This window comes from Lutra lutra, chromosome 4 (assembly GCF_902655055.1).
Source record: "Lutra lutra chromosome 4, mLutLut1.2, whole genome shotgun sequence".
In the NCBI taxonomy this organism is placed as follows: domain Eukaryota; kingdom Metazoa; phylum Chordata; class Mammalia; order Carnivora; family Mustelidae; genus Lutra; species Lutra lutra.
This window is the reverse complement of record NC_062281.1, coordinates 179,452,509-179,473,244: the sequence shown is the minus strand read 5'-3', so window position 1 is coordinate 179,473,244 and position 20,736 is coordinate 179,452,509. Positions and strand designations below refer to the sequence as shown.

General features: G+C 55.2%; 1 protein-coding gene across 3 annotated transcripts in view; it reads right to left on the bottom strand.

Moving 5' to 3' along the window:
• The window catches only part of RUNX3 (RUNX family transcription factor 3), a 60,111-nt gene that overhangs the window by 18,471 nt on the left and 20,904 nt on the right, over positions 1 to 20,736 (bottom strand). The window contains exons 1-4 of one of the 3 annotated variants that reach the window (XM_047726951.1): positions 12,878 to 12,920; positions 10,276 to 10,559; positions 8,198 to 8,354; positions 242 to 346 (exon numbers count right to left, since the gene is read on the bottom strand). In XM_047726951.1, coding sequence (XP_047582907.1) covers positions 242 to 346; positions 8,198 to 8,354; positions 10,276 to 10,559; positions 12,878 to 12,905 — 574 coding nt within the window. In that variant the 5' untranslated portion in view covers positions 12,906 to 12,920. Of the gene's footprint in view, positions 1 to 241; positions 347 to 8,197; positions 8,355 to 10,275; positions 10,560 to 12,242; positions 12,418 to 12,877; positions 12,921 to 20,736 lie in introns of those variants that run through there. The other 2 variants (XM_047726949.1, XM_047726950.1) reach the window with 2 other exon arrangements.

Genomic DNA, 20,736 nt, shown 5'->3' with positions numbered 1-20,736 from the left:
TCTGCCTTTCACCCTCCCAGCACCCTTGCTGGCCTCCAGGAGTCCAGAGCTAAGCACAGAGGGTCAGGTGTTGCTGGTGTGTTTTGGGATGTGGAGCCCAGGACTGCAATCCCACACAAAAATTCTCCAGGCATCCAGTGCCATCTATCTGACCTTGGCTGCTGCTCTCCCCGTCCCCCCACTCCCACCCACACTGGGCTCTTCTCCCCCACCCAGGGGGCTCAGTGACTTTGGCACTTACGTCTGGGTTCTCGGGGTCCATCCACGGTCACCTTGATGGCTCGGTGGTAGGTGGCCACTTGGGTGGGGTTGGTGAACACGGTGATGGTCAGTGTGAAACTCTTCCCTGGGGGGAGTGGAGAATAATGGCAGAAGGTTGGCACCTGGAGCGATTAACAATACTCTGTTCTCCCTTCGAGAAGGGGCAGATCTCTTTCCTTTGAACCTGGCAGCAGATGGGGCTCTAGGTGAAGGTCTAGCTGTTGGCCTTGGCATTCAAGGCCTTGGAAGTCTGGCATCATCCTCCCCCACCCCATGCTCTGGGTACCCTGCTATTTCCTCCCTGCTTCCCTGCCTTTGTGCCATTCCTTCTACCCGGAGACCCTCATGATTTTGGAGTGGGGAGCACCGAAGTGGTATTTATAAAAATACGCATAAAAATACAGATTTGAGGGGTACCCAGGTGGCTCAGTCTGTTAAAAATCTGCCTTCGGCTCAGATCATGATCCTGGGGTCCTGGGTTAGGCTCCCTGCTCAGCGGGGAGTCTGCTTCTCCCTCTCCCTCCATCTGTCCCCCAACTCCTGCTCATGCTTTCTTGCCCTCCAACAAATAAATAAAATCTTTTAAAAAAATACTATTTTCTTTTCCTGAAAGTAATTATGACTTTATAAAAACTGGGGGGGGGGGCACAGAAAAATCACCTACAGTTCCACTAACCCAGAGATAAACACTGTTAACATTTGGGTGTTTTTGGCTCTAGTCCCTTTTGGGTGGGTATGTATGTTTACAGAGTGGCAAGGATTCCAAAATACGTATATTTATACCCTGGTTGTGTTTTTCTTCATTTAACCTCACATCGTAAGCACTTTCTGGTGTCATTAAAAACCCTTCATAAACTTCATTTTAATGCTGCAAAATACTTCAACCCACAGAAGCCTCGTCTTTTCTTCATCTGCCTCCTTCCTCCCTGGTGCACGGGGCCCCCGCAGCCTCCTCCTGGCTGACTCCTGGTTGGGGGGTTGGGGGCTGGGAGAGAGCTGACTGGGGAGCTGCCGGCATTTCATTTGTAGTCGCAACTGTTATTTCCAGAGCTCTGTTCTATTTTTAGATAGACATTTGGCTCCAAAGTCTCCATTCAAAATTCCTGAGAGGAAAAACTTTTAAAATAATAATTTTCTTTTTTTTTCTCCCATTTAAAATAAAACGAAAATGACCTTTTGTTTACAAAAAAATCTTTGTCTCCATCTCTGCTTATTTCCTCAGAATAGATCCCAAGAAGTGGTGAGGGATTTCGTTGCATCAGAGGGCTGGGATGCGTTCAGGGGCATTGATCTCTCCAGTGCGCGGACAGAGCCCCGGAGAGTCACGGTGACTGGGACCGCAGCGAGCCCCCCACCCCCAACGCAGCAGCACAGCCGCCTATCACACTTCTGACTTCAGTCTGCCTCTCTGCCGTGCCTAGGGAGACTGAAACTTTTTATCTGCTTATGGTCTGTCCCAAACCCAACACAAATGATCACTTCAGGTTCCTTCATGCTTTCCTCCTTCGCCTTTTATTTATTTATTTATTTATTTATTTATTTTTTCCCCTCATTCGCGTTTTAGTTCCGTTTAGAAATCAGCCTGTGTTAACCGGTTAGCAACCAGCTTCTCAGCTCAGTGGCCTTCACATTCTGCCTTCTGACACCGGGCTGGATGGCCTTTTCAGCTCTTTTCCCTGTTGGTGATTTCTCCTAGTGTTTCATGTTCGGGCAGCACTCCGTTCCCCACCTGAACTGTAACAAGCCGATAAAGGTTTACCTTCAATAAACAGCGTTCTCGCTACCTTCTACCTTTAATTCCTTGATTCTTCTGGGGGTTTAACTGGTGGGTTTGGTAGAAGGTAAAGATAAGGGCAACCCAATTCTCCCATCACCTTCACTGAAGGAGGAGTCGTCCCTCTCTCCGGCCCTCTTCTCTGTCAGCATCGAGTCCCCCACACTGTATGAGACTGGGGAGGCTGGGGTGAGGGCTTCGCCCATCTCCTCTAAGCTTGGCCTCCTCCTTCTCTGCCTCCGAGCATCCCTATCTCTGGACCTCAGTTATCAATCAGGGACTCCCTAAGGGCAGGGGCCTGCGGCCCGGTGCACCTGTGTCCACCAGGGCTGGCCCAGGGTGGGCAACTGAGGGAGGCTACCCACAAAGGGACAGCACAGGAGTCCAGTCCCTGCAACTCTCCAAGGCGGGCAGGTAGTCTTGCTACCCCCCTTCACCAGCGGGAGATGAAAACTCAGGGCAGGGAAGGATAGCTTGTGGTTCTCTTTGCCAGGCTGGATCTGGTCATCATGTGAAAACTCGAGCCCCAGAAACAGGAAAATCCAGAACGAAAGTAAACCAGCCAGGCTTCCAGGGCCGCACCACGGAACCCCAGGGGTTCTTCTGAGACACCGAAGAACTGGTGTATAAACGGGGTGGTTTAAATTGAAGCATGATTCAAACTGGGCCAGAGTGGGGCCTTTCTGGAAGAATCTTCCTGAGCCAGCCCACTAAAGGCAGGGATGGAAATGTACAGCCCCTGCCCGTGGAGTCCTGGATCAGAGGAGATCGAACCCCTCACTCTCAGACTACAGGGGCACTTCCCATGGTTTCTGGAAACCAAAGTGTATAAGGTATAGGGAAATGCTAGGCAGGGCCCACCTCCCCTTCCTGGAATCTGCCTTCCTCCCTCTTTGGTCATTTTTCTCCTGGACTTTTTCCTCCCCTGCCAGACTCCCTATCACTGTGTAGACACTGCAGGGTGCCAAGTCAGATGGGCCCCAATTACTTAAGTGCTCCTGTGTCTCCTTCATTTCCCTCGGGTCTCTACTGAAAAGTCACCTCCTCGTTGAAGCCCTCCCTGGCCACTTTATCTAAAGCAGGCATTTTAAACTTGGCATCTGGGGCTCCTTCTTAGGATTAAGTGGGCCCTGTGGACAGGGACAGGAAAAAAAAAGAGACGGCGGTATTGTCTCTAACCTCTGGCTGCCATTTAGTATCTCCTTCAAGTATGGCCATGGGCAACAAACCACAGAGGTATTACAGAAGTCCCTGTGACCTTGTCACCAACAGACGTCACAGATATTTACATATCACATTACAGACATCGCAAACTTCTCTAAATATCTTTTATGCTCGTCACAACTTCAAAATCATGGTCGTCATCAGACCCATTGCCACATCTTATTATTTAATACACTAATAAAAGAGCACATTTATCCCAATTTTTTTAGACATTTTGCTAACTGTGTTTTATTATAATTGGTTTCCATTGTAATCCTTTGTATTTCATTTTATTCTTTAAAACACATTATTCTGAAACTGTCAAGTTGACCCATGGGGTAAAAAAAAAGGTTAAGAAGCTCAATGTGAAACATCAGGGACCCTCCTGCTCCCTCCCTACTTGCTCAAACTTCCCCCATCATGCTTATTATTTTTGGCAATTCCTCTACTTATTTTCTGTCTCCCTCTACTAGATGGTAAACTCCCTGGGCACCAGAACTTCTGTCTTGTTTACTGCTGTGTCCTAACCACTAGGACAGCATCTGGCACATAGTAGGTGCTCAAGAAATGTTTGTTAAAATCATTAAGGGAGAGACAACCGTTTCCATTTTACAGATGAGAACACTGAGACTCACAGAGGGGCAATGAGTCATCCAGGTCAACAGTATCTAGGCAGGGCCAGAAAGGTTAGAATGTGCTGGAGTCGCCCGCCTCCCCCTTGGCTCCCCTGCCCCAGCCCCATACTAAGGACCTGCTCCTGGGCAGTGAGAGGCCTCCACTCTCACCAGGCAGCAAACCACAAACTACCCCTGAGGTCACCAGCCCTCCTCCACAGCTTCCTCCTGCTTTCCAGGCCTGGCACCACCCCTCCCCGGTGCCCAAAGAGAGGGAGGGAGGAGGACAAAAGGCAGGGGCTGGGACCTGGGAACAAGAGTGGAAGGGAGGGGTGTGTAACAGGTACCATGAGAAGCAGGGGTCCCTAGAACGAGTTGGGGGGAAGCTGTCTCCCTGAGAGCCCCTCAGCTCTCTCTCTCTGCCTGCTGGTGAACACCTCCTCCCACCTCACCCCGTCTCAGGGCAGGAAGCTGTGATAACAGAGAAGGTAGAGGACTTCGTGCAGGAACCTCAGGCAGACCTGCCATCAGCCAGAAGTCCAGGAACTGCTAACCAAGGCACTCCAGGGACTGTCCCTGGCCAGAGGGGAGAAGTCCCAGTCTGGAAACAGCTACCCCTCGGGGACCTGATTGACTCCAGACAATCTCGTGGGACCCTGGACCAATCAGCACGTACAACCGGGTCTGGCAGTGTGGCTCTGGGCCAGTCCCTGTTCCCCTCAGATCGGGTTCTCATGTCATAAAACCCCATCATGGGGGCCTCAAGGATAGCAGGAACACATCTCAGGGGACCTCTGGGTTTTTTGGACATTGGTCAAGAAACCTATAAGCCACACCCACACATCTCTCCTCAAATCTCGCTCTACCTACTAGGATTTCTTTTCAAACAGCTAATGACTGTTCAGGAGCTCCCGCTGTTTTCATTTTCACCTAGGCTGCCTCCTAGAGGACATTTTGGGAATTTGTGGCCTGTGGTCCTCCAGAGGGGTGTAGGGGGTGTTGGGGGGGCGGTGGGGTGGAGAGGAGCGGAGGAGGCTTCGGTCCAGCTGGGTACAGGGCACCCAGGCAGTCATTCCTCCTGTGTGTGAAACACTTGTTACAAAGATTCTCTGAGCCATGAGCCTAACTCAGTTTTACATAACATAAAACCAAGTTTTTTGCACACTTTTAGTATCTGTTGAATTTTCCAGGATGGAAGACCGTTGTTTTTTGTTTTTGTTTTTGTTTTTTCCCTGAAATTTTGTTCAGAACTTTGCCAAGCACTGTTCGCCCCTTCAGAAAACCATGTCGTCGACGGCAGTGGACTCTTGAGTCCTGCACGCCTGGGCTGGTGGTCTGCCGCGGTGCTCCCGGGGCTTCTGCCGGCTGGCCAAGCTCCCATTCACCACAGGGTGATCTCACCCCACATTTATATATCCAGATGGATATTTTATCATAAATCACTTTTTTTTTTTTTTTTCCTCCATGAAAGCTATGGACTTCTATGGATTTTGAAACTGCACATAAGTAGATAGGTTCCATTAGTTACACATTTCATTGTAGGACAATGAAAAGTGTGTTATATAGTGTTTGTTGTAAGAAGGGTGGGAACCTCGGCCCTAATCACTGCAGGACACACCAGTGACTTGGTTTCTTTCCCTCCCTTGTTTCTTTCCCATCTTCAGGCTTATCATGAGGGCTCTGTGGTGGTGGTGTCTATGTCCTCCATGGAAACCTATCTTCCCGGAATTAAGACAGCATCAAGGAATAAAAGGCAAGGAAACAAACAAGTTTCCGTCTGGTTTCTTGATCTTGGCAGAAGTCGGAGGGCCAGGGAATGGCTCCGGGTCCCAAACTCCAATCTTTCTCAACTCTCGAAGTGCCCCACTGTCCGGGTCAATCACTGATTTGTCCTCTCGGTGGGAATTTCCCAATGGGCAGCAGGGGCACAGCGGATGGGCTGCTGCAGGCCACAGGACCCCTGTGCCCTCCTTTTCACTGCCAGCCGCCTCCACTTCTCCCACTCCACAATTCACACCTTCTGGGTTTCCCCCGCCCCCGCCCAAACCGCACCATAATCACAGAATCAGTGACTATACCACTCAAAGGGACTTCTAAGATCTCCAGTCACAGGCATTCGATGTAACAAAATCTGTAACCTGTGTCCAACTCTCAATGCGTGCCAAGTGATACACCGGGGCCGATTTCCTTAATCCTTGTAAAACCTCGGGAGAGAGGGGTCCTTATTGCCCCCTTAAACAGCTGGGGAAACTGAGGCACGGACAGGTTAAACCATTTGTCCCATGTCATCCAGCAAGTCACCGGCGGAGTTAGGAATGAAACCAGCTGGGCTGGTTGTCGAGTCCACGTTGTTCAATACCATGAGACTTTGAGGTCTGAGAGTCTGGTCAAGTCCCCAGGTACTGGAACTCCGGCTCAGGCCCCTTCCTGCCCCCGCCCAGGACCAGGGAGACTGATGGGAGAAGGGCTGTGAGAATGATTTATAAACTTGGCCTCCTGCATCCTCCAGAGCCACAACCCCAGCCTCAGCCTCGCCTGCTTCAAGCACACCAGCTAAAGAGTGATTTGCAAACCCACTTCTCTCCCCCAAAGTCCTGCAGGGTGAGTGCAGGTCCGTGGGCATAAATGCCACGAAGAAATCACTTTACACAGCAAAAAGGCCAGCCAGCCAGCCAGCCATGCCCTTGGTCACTTGGGATCACCGTGTCTTCTCTTTCTCAATCTCACCTCCCAGGACAGGGAGTAAGGTTCCATGTTCTTGATGCTTTGCTGAGCTCCTGGGATGGACCTCCCCTTCTGCCTGCTCCTTCAGGGGCTGCAGCTACGGCGGGCCGGCTTCCCTACCAGCCCCCCCTTCCATATCCTCATTCCACCTGGCCTGCACACCTGGCCACCACCCCAAATTCAAGCTGCATCCCTGCCAGCCACCAACCGGTGGCCAGTGACTCTCCACTCAGGGTTGCAGCTGGGATTAAGTTGCAAAAGGCTGGAGAGATTGGGGATGACAAAAGGGGCTTGGAGACTAATTAGGAGCAGCAATGAAAGCTTAATTCATAAAAGCAAACATTTTCCATCCATCAACCTGCAACCAGTTAAGGGCAACGTTTGAAAGAAATCTGTGCGTGGGGAAGGGAGCCAACAGGAACAGGAAATGTTTGAAAGAATGTAAACTATTTCAGTTTCATAAAAAGTAACAAGTAAACAGTTATTACATGCAAATAATGCCCTGGTTTTAATTAATGCTGAAAAGTCAAAATATGTTTGACATTTGTATGTATACATTGAACGGCTGGAGAGGAAAAAATGGTGCCCAGATGCCCATTGCTGAGCAGGGCTGTCGGCTGGGAGCAAACGAAAACCTTGAGAAGGTCTTGTTTATTGGTGATGAAAAGTACAATTCTGCCTCAGCCTCTGTGGAGACTGCGGGCAGAGGGAGCCTAGCGTACTTTCTTAACCCAACTGGAGGGGCAGGCTGGGTCTTGCGACTGGGCACTCCTGGCTTTTCAGCAGGCTGGTCTTAAAGGGCCAGCGAGTCCTTGAGCCTCCATTTCGCTGGGGCAGGGTTACTAGGGCTTCACCACCCAGAAGTGATGATGGGTTTCGGGTCCCAGCAGCCTCCCACCCGAGAGCCCTGGGGCGGGAGCCACAGCAAGCCGGCTGGTCCTGCCTTCCTTCCTATTGCCAGAGGCCAATCACACAGGCAGGGGGGCACGCGGGCTTCAGCTTCGATTCTGGGCAGGGTGGGTGGGGGGTGGCAGCCTGCAGGCTTTCCTGCTTTGCTTTCCCCGAATCATGTCTCTCCTAAACCACCTTAAGGCTCACAGGGCTGGGGAAACTGTGGCTTGGGGAGACCACAGCTGGGGAGAGGCAGCCTCGGCTTGCTCAAAGCTTGAAGCTTGGGGAGATCCCAGCCCCGTGGGGAGAGTGGCTGGGGTGCTTGGGCCCCCCCGCAGACCAGCCATTCATCTAAGCCCGCTGCTAAGCCCACTTGCCACAGAAGACCTACGAGGTCCTCTTTTGAGCTCCTTAATCCGTGATCTCTTCCTAGTGTCTTTTATGAAGCCAGAACACTCAACCACCGGGAAAGGGGGTAACACGGACAGCTACAAGACTTAGTAAACCCCAGAAGCTGGAAGCCAATTGTGTCTTTTTCTGGCCAAGGACCCGCATCCTCAAAGGGTTTTGTGACACTCCCATGGGGCTCCAAACCGTTGTCTGAGACCAAGCCGGGCCTGGGCACTTGTTTCTGGGGCTCTCATTTGGGACCCCAAGGGCTTGCTCTCAGCTTCCTTCCTAGACCTCTGCCATTGCTGGTGTCAGGGTACGCAGACTCCCTGCAGCTCACCTCGCCCACTGCGGCCCACGAAGCGAAGGTCGTTGAACCTGGCAACCTGGTTCTTCATGACCGCCGAGGCATTACGCAACTCCGCAGAGTAATTCTCATCATTGCCAGCCATCACGGTCACCACTGTTCCGTCGGGCACGTCCCCCAGCGCCACCACCTGAAAGCACAGGGGCAGGGGGACAGCTTAGAAGGGTAGGGGAGGCCAGGGAGAGGCGGGGAGGGGCCAGGCAGCTCCCCTAGGTCCCAGGCGCACTGCAGGATTTCTCAAAGGCAGAGCGGAGAAAAGGCTAAACCCCAACGGACACCTTCCCCCCCCAAAAACAAAAACAAGCCGAAATCTCCACCTTCCACACCCAAATCCTAGCTCAACTGGTTAAGTCATGTCCTAAGAAATTATCCTTGCAATGAAATCTGCGTGAGAGCTGTGAATGAGCTCGATCACTATGGCGTGGGGAGCAGTTCCCCTCTTTCTTTGGGCCTGAGCAAAAGAGGAATCAACGTGCTCCTAGCAACCACGTCCCTAAATAAAAATAATATCAACAACAATAATAATAGGACGGCTCCCCACGCTGAATTAAAGTTAGAGCCATTTGGGGTATAAAATTCGGCCCTGAAATGTGGCCCGGGCCCAGTCTGCCGGCCTCTGCAGAGACTGAATTCGTTATGCAGGGAAAATGCAAAATGCAAAACAAACCGGTGTTTTGAGAGGGGTTGTACAGAAAACCCCTTTAAAGTGGGAGAGGGGCTTTCAATAGGAGAATGCACCTGCTGGGAACTGTACGATGGGGAGGAGATGCCCCCCTAATATTGGGTCTCCCCCACCCCTCACCCCAAGCATCGGGCAGAGGCAGATGCCTTTTGAAAAGGAATCACGCTGCAAATGTAGTAACAGCCATTTAAACGTGGCCACCGTGTGCAGGGACTAGGGATCCAGATGGTAAAAATTTCAAGGAGAAAATGTTTGGGGTCTGATTAAAAAGGCCAGATTTCCTGTCAACATCCTGTCTTCTTTTAATTTCAAAGATTCCTTTTAAGCTCCAAGTGACAGTAAAACCTCCGATCTGAGGATTAAAGTCACACGGACCTCCCCCTCCCCCCCCCTCCCCGGGAGATTTTCCCCACTGGCATTTTAAGATGTCACCCGGGAGATCTCCAAGAGCCACTCATCCTTTTTTTTTCTTTTTTCTTTTTCTTTTTTTTTTTTTTTTTTTTTTTCCAATTTGGAGTCGTCTTAATGGGAGCAAGGACGGCCTCAGCTGCCAGGAGCCGCTGTTTCCAGCCACCTCGGGCACCCACCACCCCCAGCCGCTGGCCCTTCCTGCCCTGCCCTTTCTCACGGCAGCTGTGAGAGGTTTAGGGGAAAACCAAGGCGTTTTCGTTTCATCTCGCTGCCCCCTTAAAAAAATGAAAATGAAACAGTCGCCTACTCCCTAGCAAAGAGAAAAAGATCCTCTGAATGACTGGGGGCTGCCAGGGGTGGGAGCGCCCCCCCATTTCTGCTCGGCGTTCGGGATTCCTGCCGCAAACGTTTAGGGTTCGGTGCCCCCCTTCTCAGTCCTAGAGTCGCCCGGTGTAAAATTTCAGAAGCCAGAGGTGGAGGGTGTGAGCAGGAAGTGTTTCTGAAGCGGTGCAGGAGGAGGGGTGCTGGCAGGGGAGGTTAGGCCCTACCCACCCTCCGCACCCCACCTCCGGGGCCTCGCCCTGGTCCCGGGGTTCTTCTTCCCCTTTGCCCGCAAGGCTGTGTCGGAGGGATCCCAACTGGGGAGGACCGAAGCCCCATCCGCCCGTTGCCTCATCAGCGTCTTTCAGCCGGGCTCCCCGAAGGTGGAGGGGGGGCAACCCCCGCCCCGAAAAGCCATCCATGCCGGGTGCATCTGAGGGGGAACGCCGAAGTCCCCTGGCGGAGCGCGCAGGGAGACCGAAAGCGCTCTGGGCCCGGCCGCTGGGTTCTCGCGGCGAGGCAGCGGGCACGTTCCCCTACGTTCCCCTGCCTTCCCCGGCCGGGGCCCCGGGGTCCTGCGGCTGAGACGCCCGGATCGCCAGGGCCGGCGTCCGCCCGCCCCGGGCCCCGCACTCACCTTGAACGCGACGGGCAGCGTCTTGTTGCAGCGCCAGTGCGAGGGCAGCACGGAGCAGAGGAAGTTGGGGCTGTCGGTGCGCACGAGCTCGCCCGCGTGGTCCGCCAGCACGTCCACCATCGAGCGCACCTCCGGCCGGGCGCGCCCGCCCGGCCCCACCGCCGCCTGCGCGCTCAGCGCGCCGCTGTTCTCGCCCATCTTGCCGCCGCCGCTGCCGCCGCCGCCGCCGCCGCCGCAGGGGAAGGCCGTGGAGGGAGGTGTGAAGCGGCGGCTGGTGCTCGGGTCTACAGGAATACGCATAACAGCGGCCGTCAGGGCGCCGGGCGGGCGGCGGCGGCGCGGCTACCCCGGGGGCGGCCGGCGCGGGCGCCTCCTCGGCCGCCTCTGCCGCGAGAAGCGGGAAAGCAGAAGCAGCCGGGCCGCGGCCTCAGGGCGCAGGGGGCGGCGCCCGGGGACGCCCCGCCGGGGACCCGCCCGCAGAGAGAGGCCTCGCAGCCCCGACGGCCGCGCACAGCCCTGCCCGCTAGTCCCGCATCCTGGGCTCGCGGCCCGGCTTGCGGCCGCCCCTCGCGCCGGGACGTCTGCCTCGGCCGCCGCGGGGCCCGCGCGGGCTGTGCCGCCGCCGCCTCCCGCCCCCGCAGCCCGCTCTCGCGGCCGCCCCACCGACTGCGCGGCCGCAGCCCCAGAACAAATCCTCGAGAATTGAGTGGCGACGCCGGGCCGGCCCGCGCGGGGTTAGTAACCGGGGGCCCGCGGGGGCGGGGCCGGCCCGAGCGACGCGTCGCGCAGCCAATCGGAGCCCCATCGCCGGCACCTCGGCCGCGCTCGTGGGGGAGGAACGGGGACCGCCGAAGGCCGCCCAGCGGGGAGGGGCGGAAGGCCCCGCCCCGGGGAGGACGCCCGGGTCGGGGGGCCCGGCGCGTTAGCCCAGAGCTCCTCGAAAGTTCGGGGGCCCCGGGGTGAATGCTAAAAATTTGGTTAAAACGCCCGGGCCCTCCAGAGGGCTCCTGGGCGGCGGCTCCCTGACTCGGGGGCCGCAGCTTCCCTTCTCGCGCCCTTTCCCCGCTGCCGGTAGCTGGGCCTTCCCGGCTCCGGCTGCTTTCGGCCTCTGATGCCTGTACTCTCTGCTTCGGGACGTGGGGGCTCCAAGGCCGGTGACATCGAGCGGGGAGCCGACCCCAAGAGGTTTTTCACCCCGCGCCCGGCGTCCCCCGCAGTCCCGCAAATTATCTCGGCCCAAGGGCTTCCACCGCACACGAGATTCCACGACCACCAGCCGCCTCTGCAGCTCCCAGCGCAGCGCGGCTTTGGGCCCGGCCTCGTTGGCCCGGTTGCCGACCAGGGACAGACGGGTGTCCTGGCGGGAGGTGGCGGGGGGCTGGAATCTGGCTTGGCGGTGACAAACCCCGTACCTCTCCGCTCCCCCAAATCAACTTTCAGGACCGCGCAGGCCTCGCTTCGTCGTCCTTCGTTGTGGCGGCCCGTGATTCTTTGAAAAACACGGCGGAGCCTGGAAAACGCGAGTGTTCCCCCCTGATATTTGCCCCGTGCATATAGCCACGGTCTCGCATCGCGCAAGAGGACGCGAGTCCACGGCAGGAAGACAAGCGTGCGGAGAACGAGGGGATGGCTGCCAAGCCAAGGGCCCCGGCTTCCAGAGGAGGCAATCTTCTTCCTCCGCGTGGATGCGCACCGGCCCCCCGAGGGCCCGCGCCTCCGTCTTACCCGGCTGTGTGCTCCGGCCGCGCCAAAGGGACGCAGACCGCTTTCCCTCCCGCCCACGCGGCCCATCTACTCCTGTGGCTTCACAGCAGGCAACCCTGGCCTCTCCCGCCTCGTAGGCCAAACGAGCGGGCCTAAGGACAAGCTACAGCGGGGAGGGGAACTGCAAAGATCAAGCCCCCATTCATTCTGGATTATCGCCCCAGAGGTGCTCCCTCGTGTGTAGGGAACCGACGGAGGCGTACCGAGTCTCTGCCGTCTGGAGACTGGGCTGAGTATTCGTTGTTCTCGGCGCTTGACAGGTGCAGCGCAACAAATTCCAAGCCTCGGAAGCGAAGAAGGATAGAATCCGAAAGTGGCCGCCAGATCGCGGCCGGGATCTGACCCCGGCCCAGTGCGCGCCATTTCGTCGTTGCGGAACGAATTCAAGACCCGCGTGCGCTTCAGGGCGGAGAGGTTCCCGCGCAACCTCGACCACCTGGAGAGCTGGTCCCTGACCCTGTCGTCGCCTCACGTCAGCCCCTCGGGCCATTTCGAAGGCGGGGACAGCGAAGGACCCTACGGGATCTATTTAGAGAGCCTGCATCTCGGAGTTGCAGATCGCCGGGGCCAAGGCCCTTGCACTCTCCCAAACGGGGGGGTGCAGTAGCGGCGGAATCAGAAGAAAACGAGGTACCGGGGCCTTGGCGCGTCGGACCTCTGGGAACTTCCCGCCAAAAGGCCCACCAAGTTGTGGCCAGGTACGGCCCAGGGCCAGGGAGTCGGGGGGGGGGGGGACCGACGCGTGTGGCCCTGGAGCGGCTGTGGGCCAGGACCCGCTGTATCAGGGGTTTGTAAATTCGATTCGTCTAGTGGTTTCGGTTTGCACCCGTGCCCTTACTTGCCCCTCCGCCTGATTTCTCCCTCATCCTACGGCGGGTTCACAAACGGACATCCTGAAAATGCGGTTCCTGTGGGTCTCGGCACCTGGCACAGGATCCGGCGTGGCTCCAGCCCTCGGGAGGGTACTCACTGCGTGTGGGCGTGTGGGCGTGTGGGCGCGGGAACCCGGGGACGCTTGGGGCTCCAGACTGCGGTCGCCGGGGCCCGCCGGGCGGGGAGCAGTTTCGGGAGCCACCGCTAGTTGGCGCCTGCACTCTGCCCGCCGCGGAGTTGCCCGGCCAGGCCCTGCCCACAGATGTGTGCCAGCTTCGGTCGCGTGTCCAGGCGCAAGGGCCCGCCTCCTAGGAACTATGCTTTCTGGGCTGACGTTCTGGACAATTCCTCACCATCTATGCGGCCAGAATAAACGTATAGCTTTGTGTCAGACCAAAGGCTGCCCTACTTGCCCTGATGGACACGGATGCTTCTCTGGCACCCCACGGTCCCTGTGGCACTGGACCCACAGAGCGTTCTCCCCGCCAGAAATGCACAGTCCTCTCCTGCCCCGTCCTGAGGGGCCAGAGGAGGACACACAGAAGAACAGGCCAGCCCATTCCCAATTTCTACCAATGGCTAACTTACATCCTCCCCATCCCTGACCAACAGACCTAGGGCCACCTCTCTTTCTGTTTTTCTTTTTACCATTTCGAGAGACAGTTGGACAGCTCCCACTCCCTTACGTGGGACACGTGGATACCCTCTTCCTTCCCGTTTTCTATGGCTAGACACATCCTTTCCCTCTTCCAGTGGACTGGTGCACCAATCTCCCACTTTCTCTTGATAAGAGCAGCTCAAATTGTCCATAGCAGCGTGAGGAAGCCAGGAGGTCTGGGCGTACCTTGGCGCAGAGTTGGGTAAACAGGGACCCAAACTGGGCCCACAGATCTCAGGACCTGGGGGCCACTCCTCCCACCAGCATCCTTTGCCCCTGGGAGTTAGATCATGGCCTCAAAACGACCCTGCATCAGGGCGCCCTCCTCTGGCTGCCTGTGACCCCTAGGGGTGCACTCTAGAAGCATTGGTGGTAGCAGGGTGCCTGCATATGTCTCCCCACAGGCCAGAGAGCTTACAAGGGCAGGTCTGATTCGTCAAGAATCTGGTGCCTGGGATGGGGTGAGGATCCCCCAAGTGTGCCAGACACAGGACATATGTGACATGGAAAACCTTCTAGGAAGTTCACTGGTTGTGGAAGGGGCCTGGGATCTGCAGTTCCACTGCCTGTTTTCCTTTTTCCACCACCTACTGTGAGCTAGGGGACATTGCTTAAAACCTCTCTGGCTCTTGTTGATTTCATCTGTAAAGTAGGGCTAAGGATTGTGACCTCCTCACAGAAATGTGTGTAAGGTGCTTAGCACCCCCTGGCATACAGGGGGTGCTCCATCCATGCGAGCTATTGCTGCTGTCACACTGAAAAAATAAGGCCTGGGCACCCCTCATTGGGGGCCCTTGGCAAGTCTCTTCCGATTTGTGGGCCTCACACTTGCCATCTGTGAAATATCCAAGTCTCAGGTTCAAAGCTTGCCAGGACTTGGAGCCTAGTCCATGGCTATCCTGCCCCACCTTGGTTCACCTAGGGGCTGCCTGGGGGAGGTCAGGACTGTCTGTGACCTGCCTCCAGGCAGAGCCGGCTTGCAGGAGGGTTTTCCAGCTACCATCACAGGGCTGCCTGAGCCTGGATCTTAAGAAGACTCAACTTCTTTCCGCTAGGCTCTTAGACCCTCACTCTGGAAACCCACTGACCCCCAACCCCTATCCCCCTACAGACATACACTCTCTTGACTAGGAACTGGGCCTCAGCTGACACCGTTAGCCACCACCCCATCCCCAAGGAGGTTCCTGTTCCCTCCATCCCAAGTCTCATGGGAGCCCCAGTCCAGGTACTAGCAGAGGACTGTCTTCTAGAAGTTAATGATTTCTTCCAGTCTGGCCTCCACACCCTCAGTCTGGTGAAGCCCTCCTGCGCCCAGTGGCCTGGAACTTAAGGTGGGACGTTTCTGTCCCTCCGTGGAGCCTCAGTTTCCCCTTCCGTGAATGGAGGTGGTTCTGATGGCTCTGTTTCACAATCCAGAGGATTAAAGACTCCCTCCAGGAGGGCAGGAACATTGTGTTTCCCCACATCTAATGCCATCAATCATTCCATGGGAAAGAAAATACTGCTAGTCAAACCTAGACTTGCTTGCATCCTGATTTCAAGTATGTAAGTTTATACATACGTATTATCACACACACACACACACGTACACAAATTAGTGAGAAAAGGTCATGAAGAACAACATTAATATGGTCAAGGGGTTGTTGCTGGCAGGGTTGGGGGCTCTTACCCCAGAGAACTCCTTCGGGCAGCCTCTCTGGAAGGCTCCTGAATGTGCAGAAGGAAAAGTGTGCTTCTCAAATTACAGGGTGGCTCTTTATTTTTCTCATTTTCTTTTTCTTTCTTTCTTTTTTTTTTTTTTTGGAAAGGACCAGACTGTGAAGGGAGGGAGGGGGAGCTGGAGAGAGCCCTGTGGTTAAGGACACAGCTACTGGCTCTGCCACTAACTGCTTGTGGCACTTCTGCACCTCCCTGAGCCTCCGTCCCCTGGCGGGGGGAAAGGGGAAGAACAGCTACAGCGAGGACTGCTGAAGTGTTCAGGTGCCCAGGCCCCGTGTTCTGGCTTTAGTACACGCTTTCATTTCACCCTGGCAATTGTGGGGTAGGCCTTATGCCCATTGAAACAAAGAGAAATGTTGCTCAATATTTTCTGGGTTCGGGAGAACCAGAGTGGGGTTAAAAGGCTGATCTGATGCAAAATTTGGGGATCAGAGGCACCACCCGATTGTGCACCCCTGCACTGGTTGAACAAAATATTGGGGAGAACTGTTGTCTAGATATTGAAAGTGCTTAATAAACATTCGCGATCACGATGGTGGTGGAGCCAGGTGGAGGGAGGGGGTGCGCAAAAGACACAGTGAAATAGCTATCAGTGTGGAAATTAGCAGACCCTTCCAGCCCAGGTTAGGAAGCAGAAAGGGGCTGCATGGGTCATCTGCGGAGGCTTACCTGCCTCATGCTCACCTCCAGCCGCAGAACCTGCCTGTGAGGAGGTAGACTCGGCTGTGGTCCCCAGTATACAGATGGGCAGGCACACTGAGGCCAAGAAAGTGGGAGAGGCTTGACCTGTTTCGCTAAGGAAGAGCTCTAAGGGAGCTCTAAGGGACTAAGCTCTCGCAAGGCCAGTGGACTACATGGTGCAACCAAAAGCAGGGTGGGCTGACAGCCACCCACAGCCTCCACCCACCCTGCCTTAGCCCGCAGGTGGGCTGGGCCAGGACCCACCTGATGGTACCCGGTGCCTCACAGCCAGATGGGACCTTGAGCACCCATTGCTCTGGGGAGATGCCAGAGTCTGTGTGTCTCCCTCAGGTCCTCAGCATCCCTATCAGAACAGTGAGAGTGAGCTTCCATGGTCCCTAAAAGAACCCAGCTGGCTTCCTGTGGACCCCCAGGTAGGTTTTACTGTGACTTTGGGGCCAAGCCCATGGGACCCCTTTCCCCACCTCCCACCTCCTCAGGTGGCACTGGGTCCCTGTTTTGTGCAGCCCTGGACCTCTACTCCAACTCCCCTGTAGAGCCTCCTGAGAGAGCACTCAGCTTGGGGAATTAGAGAGACAGGAGGGAAGGATGTAGAGAGGTGGTCTCAGCATGGGCCTAGCCAGGGGAGAGGAGGCAGGCCCCATAGTAGCCAGGGAAGTGGACTCTGGTTGTCCATTTGTCCTCCCTGTTCCTCCCTTTCGTCATTTATGAAACAGGGAAATAATTCTGGTAGAGCCCTTTGGTTTATGACTAATAATTACCCTAATTAGTTGGAGTCCTGTTGTATGCTGGGACTTTTATTTTAATTATTATTGATGCTCTTGGGGCTTCTGCAGGGTATTTAATTCTCTCCATTTTACAGATGGAGAAATTGAGGCTCAGAGAGTGAAGAGCTTCCCCACTCTGGGCCTCAGAACTGGAGGGCCTTAATTTCAACGGGATTCCTTGATCCAGACTCTGTCTCTGCTCTGCTGGCTGGTCAGAGTACCTTAGCCTCTCTCTCTACGTCAATGGGGGGCAGGGTTGCAGAGCGCTCTGCTGGCAGAGTCATCAAATCTGGGGATTTTTTGTTGGGAGGGACAGAGGCTGGTGAGAGGGGCCTGGGTAGCTCGGAGCCCAGGAGAGTTCTGGAAAGGGCAGAATTTCCCAGGCCCAGGAAGGGGCTTTAGCTCTGGCAGGGAGGGAAAGAGCTCCTCTGAGTGGCTGGCACTTCTCGTACTTCCTATTGTGGAGGAAAGACAGGAGGATTTTCAGGTTCAAAACATCTCCAAGCCTTAATCAGAGAGTAAGAATAGCTTCCAGTCAGAAACCAATGTTTGGAACTGAATTGGAACCATGGGATTAGAATCTTGAGCTCTATTAATCGTTACTGACAACAGTTAAGCTTCCAGCATGCTGGGCCTAATCCCACACTCTGTGCTCATTTGTGCCTCACAGGACCCTTATTGGGGAGGTCCACCATCCCCCCCCCCAAAATCCTATAGGTGAAGATGTAAACTTGCCCAAGGTCACGCAGCTGGGCAGCTGTGGAGCCGGGATTCCAACCAGGCAGCCTGGCCCCACGGTCTGTTCTCATGGACCAGAATCAGATGCTTGAAGTTCTAGTCATGGAAGAGAATTAGAATCCTGGCATGAGAATTGTGGGCAGGATTCAGAATTTTATAATGGGCTCTGAGATGCCATATCCAAAATCTCCCATTTGTCAAGCGGAAGAACTGAGGGCCGGGGAGGGAAGGGGTCTCCTTCAAAGTCACCGCCTGGGCCAGGGGCAGAGTCTGGAACCCCCTCCTGCCCCCTCCCGGGGACTCTGGTCCAGGATGCCTTTCTCTCTGTGGCAGGCCCTCCTCACCCCACCGCCCACCCAGTGGCTCCCCAGCCCAGCCAGTCCCATTAGGGATTTTCCACCCCCCCCAAAAAGGTCCTAATGACTGTCAGTCCTTGTGAAGCCTTAATTAATCTCAGAGGCTGATGGCTCTGAGGAGACCGGGGGCTTCGGCCTTACGCAGATGAAGATTACGGCTCCATTTCATGTGGTGGTGAAGGAACGCCTCAGACATTCCTGCCAGCAATAAAAGCCACATGGCTTTCCAGTGTCGCCCTTGGAAAAGAAAAAAAGCGCAGCCCTTTGCGGAAAGAAATCAACTATGTGCTGTATGCATGGCATGAGATAAAAACGGGGCATAACGAGGTGGAGAACAGTCGGTCTCTTATGCTGCTTCCCGAGGCCACCGAGAGTGGCAGGGCCCGGCAGTCGAGAGCCCAGCAGCAGCCCGGGGGAGGGGCCGTGGGAGCCATGGTGGAAGGGCCTCTGCCCCTGCACCTGAGCTGGCCTTCAGATGCCCTCCAGGCCCCACTGGCCGGGCTGGCCCCCCGGGCCAGTGAGCCCAGCAGTGACGCAGCATCCTACTTGCAGAGGGTCCCGTGCCCGCTCTCCTGCTCTGCCGTCACTGCTTCGAAGTCCTTCAGACTCTTTGAACCAAGGGTCAGTGTTTTCATCCTGCCGCCGAGCATCCCTAGATTAGGTAAGCGGTAGCGGCCCACAAGTCACCCTGTCAGCTGACGGCTACATTTTCCAGGCCTGGGGAGTCATGTTCTTTTGAGCACCTACTTTGCCGACATCATCTGAGATGAACTCCGGAACAATCGTATGGCTTGTGCAGATGGGGCAGCCGAGGTTCCAAGAGGCTTCCACGTGGCAAGGAAGCTGGATGTGGAGCCGGGTCCCTCTCCCTCCAAAGCAAGCGTCTTAACCACTCCACGTGCTGCAATACTTCATCTTCACCATGCTCCGTGGGGGCGGCGATGGGCAGGGTCAAGCTTTTTTTTTTTTTTTTTCCAAATAACAGAAGGGATAACAGAGGCCAGAGAGGTGAGGTCGCTCAGGGGCATGTCCAGTGGCTAGTAGAGCATTCAGTACCAGGCTGCATGGTAGGGATGGGGGCCTGCATCCAGATGGCTGGGGCGGGGGTAGGGGGGTGTCCCGGTTTTAGAGTTGTTTGTTCTGTTCCTAAATGTGCTAACTCTCTGTGTAGGTCACTGTCTTCAGTCTGGCTGGGATGTAGCAGGAGTCCTGACCTCCCCCACCCCTCACCAGTGCTGGGTTCTAAACACCTGGAAGTTCTTTGTGGCTTCCTGCACTCTTTCATGCCCTGGTTTCCCTCTGCCACCCTCCCTGGTTGGGGAAGCGGTTGCACCCTGTGTCTTGATCAACTTAAAGCAGTCCCAGTTCTCAGTGAATCCTAGAAAACTGTGGATGAAGGGATCCTAAAGATGGTCATGACCTATAACATGGGCTAGGCCCAAGGCTCATGGACCTGGCTGCTGGCTCCAGGACAGCCGTCCCCTTATTTCTTGGTGGGTGACCCTGGACAAGTCCCTTCCCTCTCTGGGCATCAGACACCTCATCAGGGAGCTAAATGCATTGGGCCACACTTGATCCTCAGGAGGACTGAGGACTGTCCATCTTCAATGTTCTAGAATTCCATGTTAATCCAGGACAGTTCTGGGGCTACTGAGGTCCAGGAGAGGTCAGAGGCATGCTCAGGGTCACATAGGAGGCTCACTGGCTGCTGGACTTGACTCTGAGATCCCTGTGCTGGCCCAGCTCTCCCTTACACAAGACTTTGGAAGGCCCAGCCTTGGTTTTGTCCCCCCTCTCCTGCTCCCCAGTCCACCTCAGCCTGTCAGGTGCTATAAGGGTCCAGGTCTGGAAGCCACAGCTAAGTGGCTTCTGTTTTTTTATTTATTCTGGGTGTCTGTTTTATTTTTATGCTTTAAACATATTTATGTTTTATATACTCTTCTGTTACTATATTTTGCAATAAAATATTTAGAAAGAAAGGCAAAGGGAGGAAAATAGAAAAAGACATACCCCTGACCCAAAGCTCTAAAGAAATGGACAAAAATGCTTACATTTTTATACAGTTGCAAAACTGCCCATAGTGTGTCAAAACTGGGGAGTGTTTGTTCTCGACCAGATCACTCTTTCAACCAGATTGTCCTGTCTACCAACTCAATCTCAGCCGAATGATCTGGTGGTCTCTGAAGCCATCCTCCTCATGGCAACACCCCCATATGGGGCATTTCTGGGCGCTCAGCCCCCACCGACCATGCTCCCTACTGAGCTCCTTAAATCTTACCAGTTGTCCTCCAGATCCGGGTCATTGGGCTTCCTCTATGGAACTAAACGGAACTAAATGTCACTGAGGAACTAAATGTCACTGAGGAAGCCTGCTGGACCCAGCCAGGAAGGGGCAGAGCTGGGGTTTGACCCAAGCTTTATAGATGCTGCAGTTGTGCTTTGCTCACCCCAGGAGCTTCATCCCATGGCCCGGGCCCCTCAGTTACAATAATGAATGCTATCTACACTTTATAGGTATTATTTTGTTTAATTCTCATGGCCACCTTATGGGTTGAGCCCCCTGTCAACATCCCCATGATAACACTAGAAAAACCAGGGCCCAGGAAGCTTGTAACTTGCTCCAGTTCACCCAACAGGTAAACGTGAGAGCTGAACTTGGCAGCCTGGCAGCCTGAGCTGCCTGGCCTGGCTGCATGGGGAGCGCAGACACCACGGAAGACAGAGCAGTGGCCCAGGGTCCACAGGTGACCCCGAGAGACCAAAGGCCAGCAGCGCTGGGTGGCTGGGATGGGGGCGTCCAGCAAGGGAGATCTGCTCCTGGAGTGATGCCAGCCTACCTACCCCTCCTTGCCTACTAGGACCATGGCTCTCAGGGAGGTGCTCA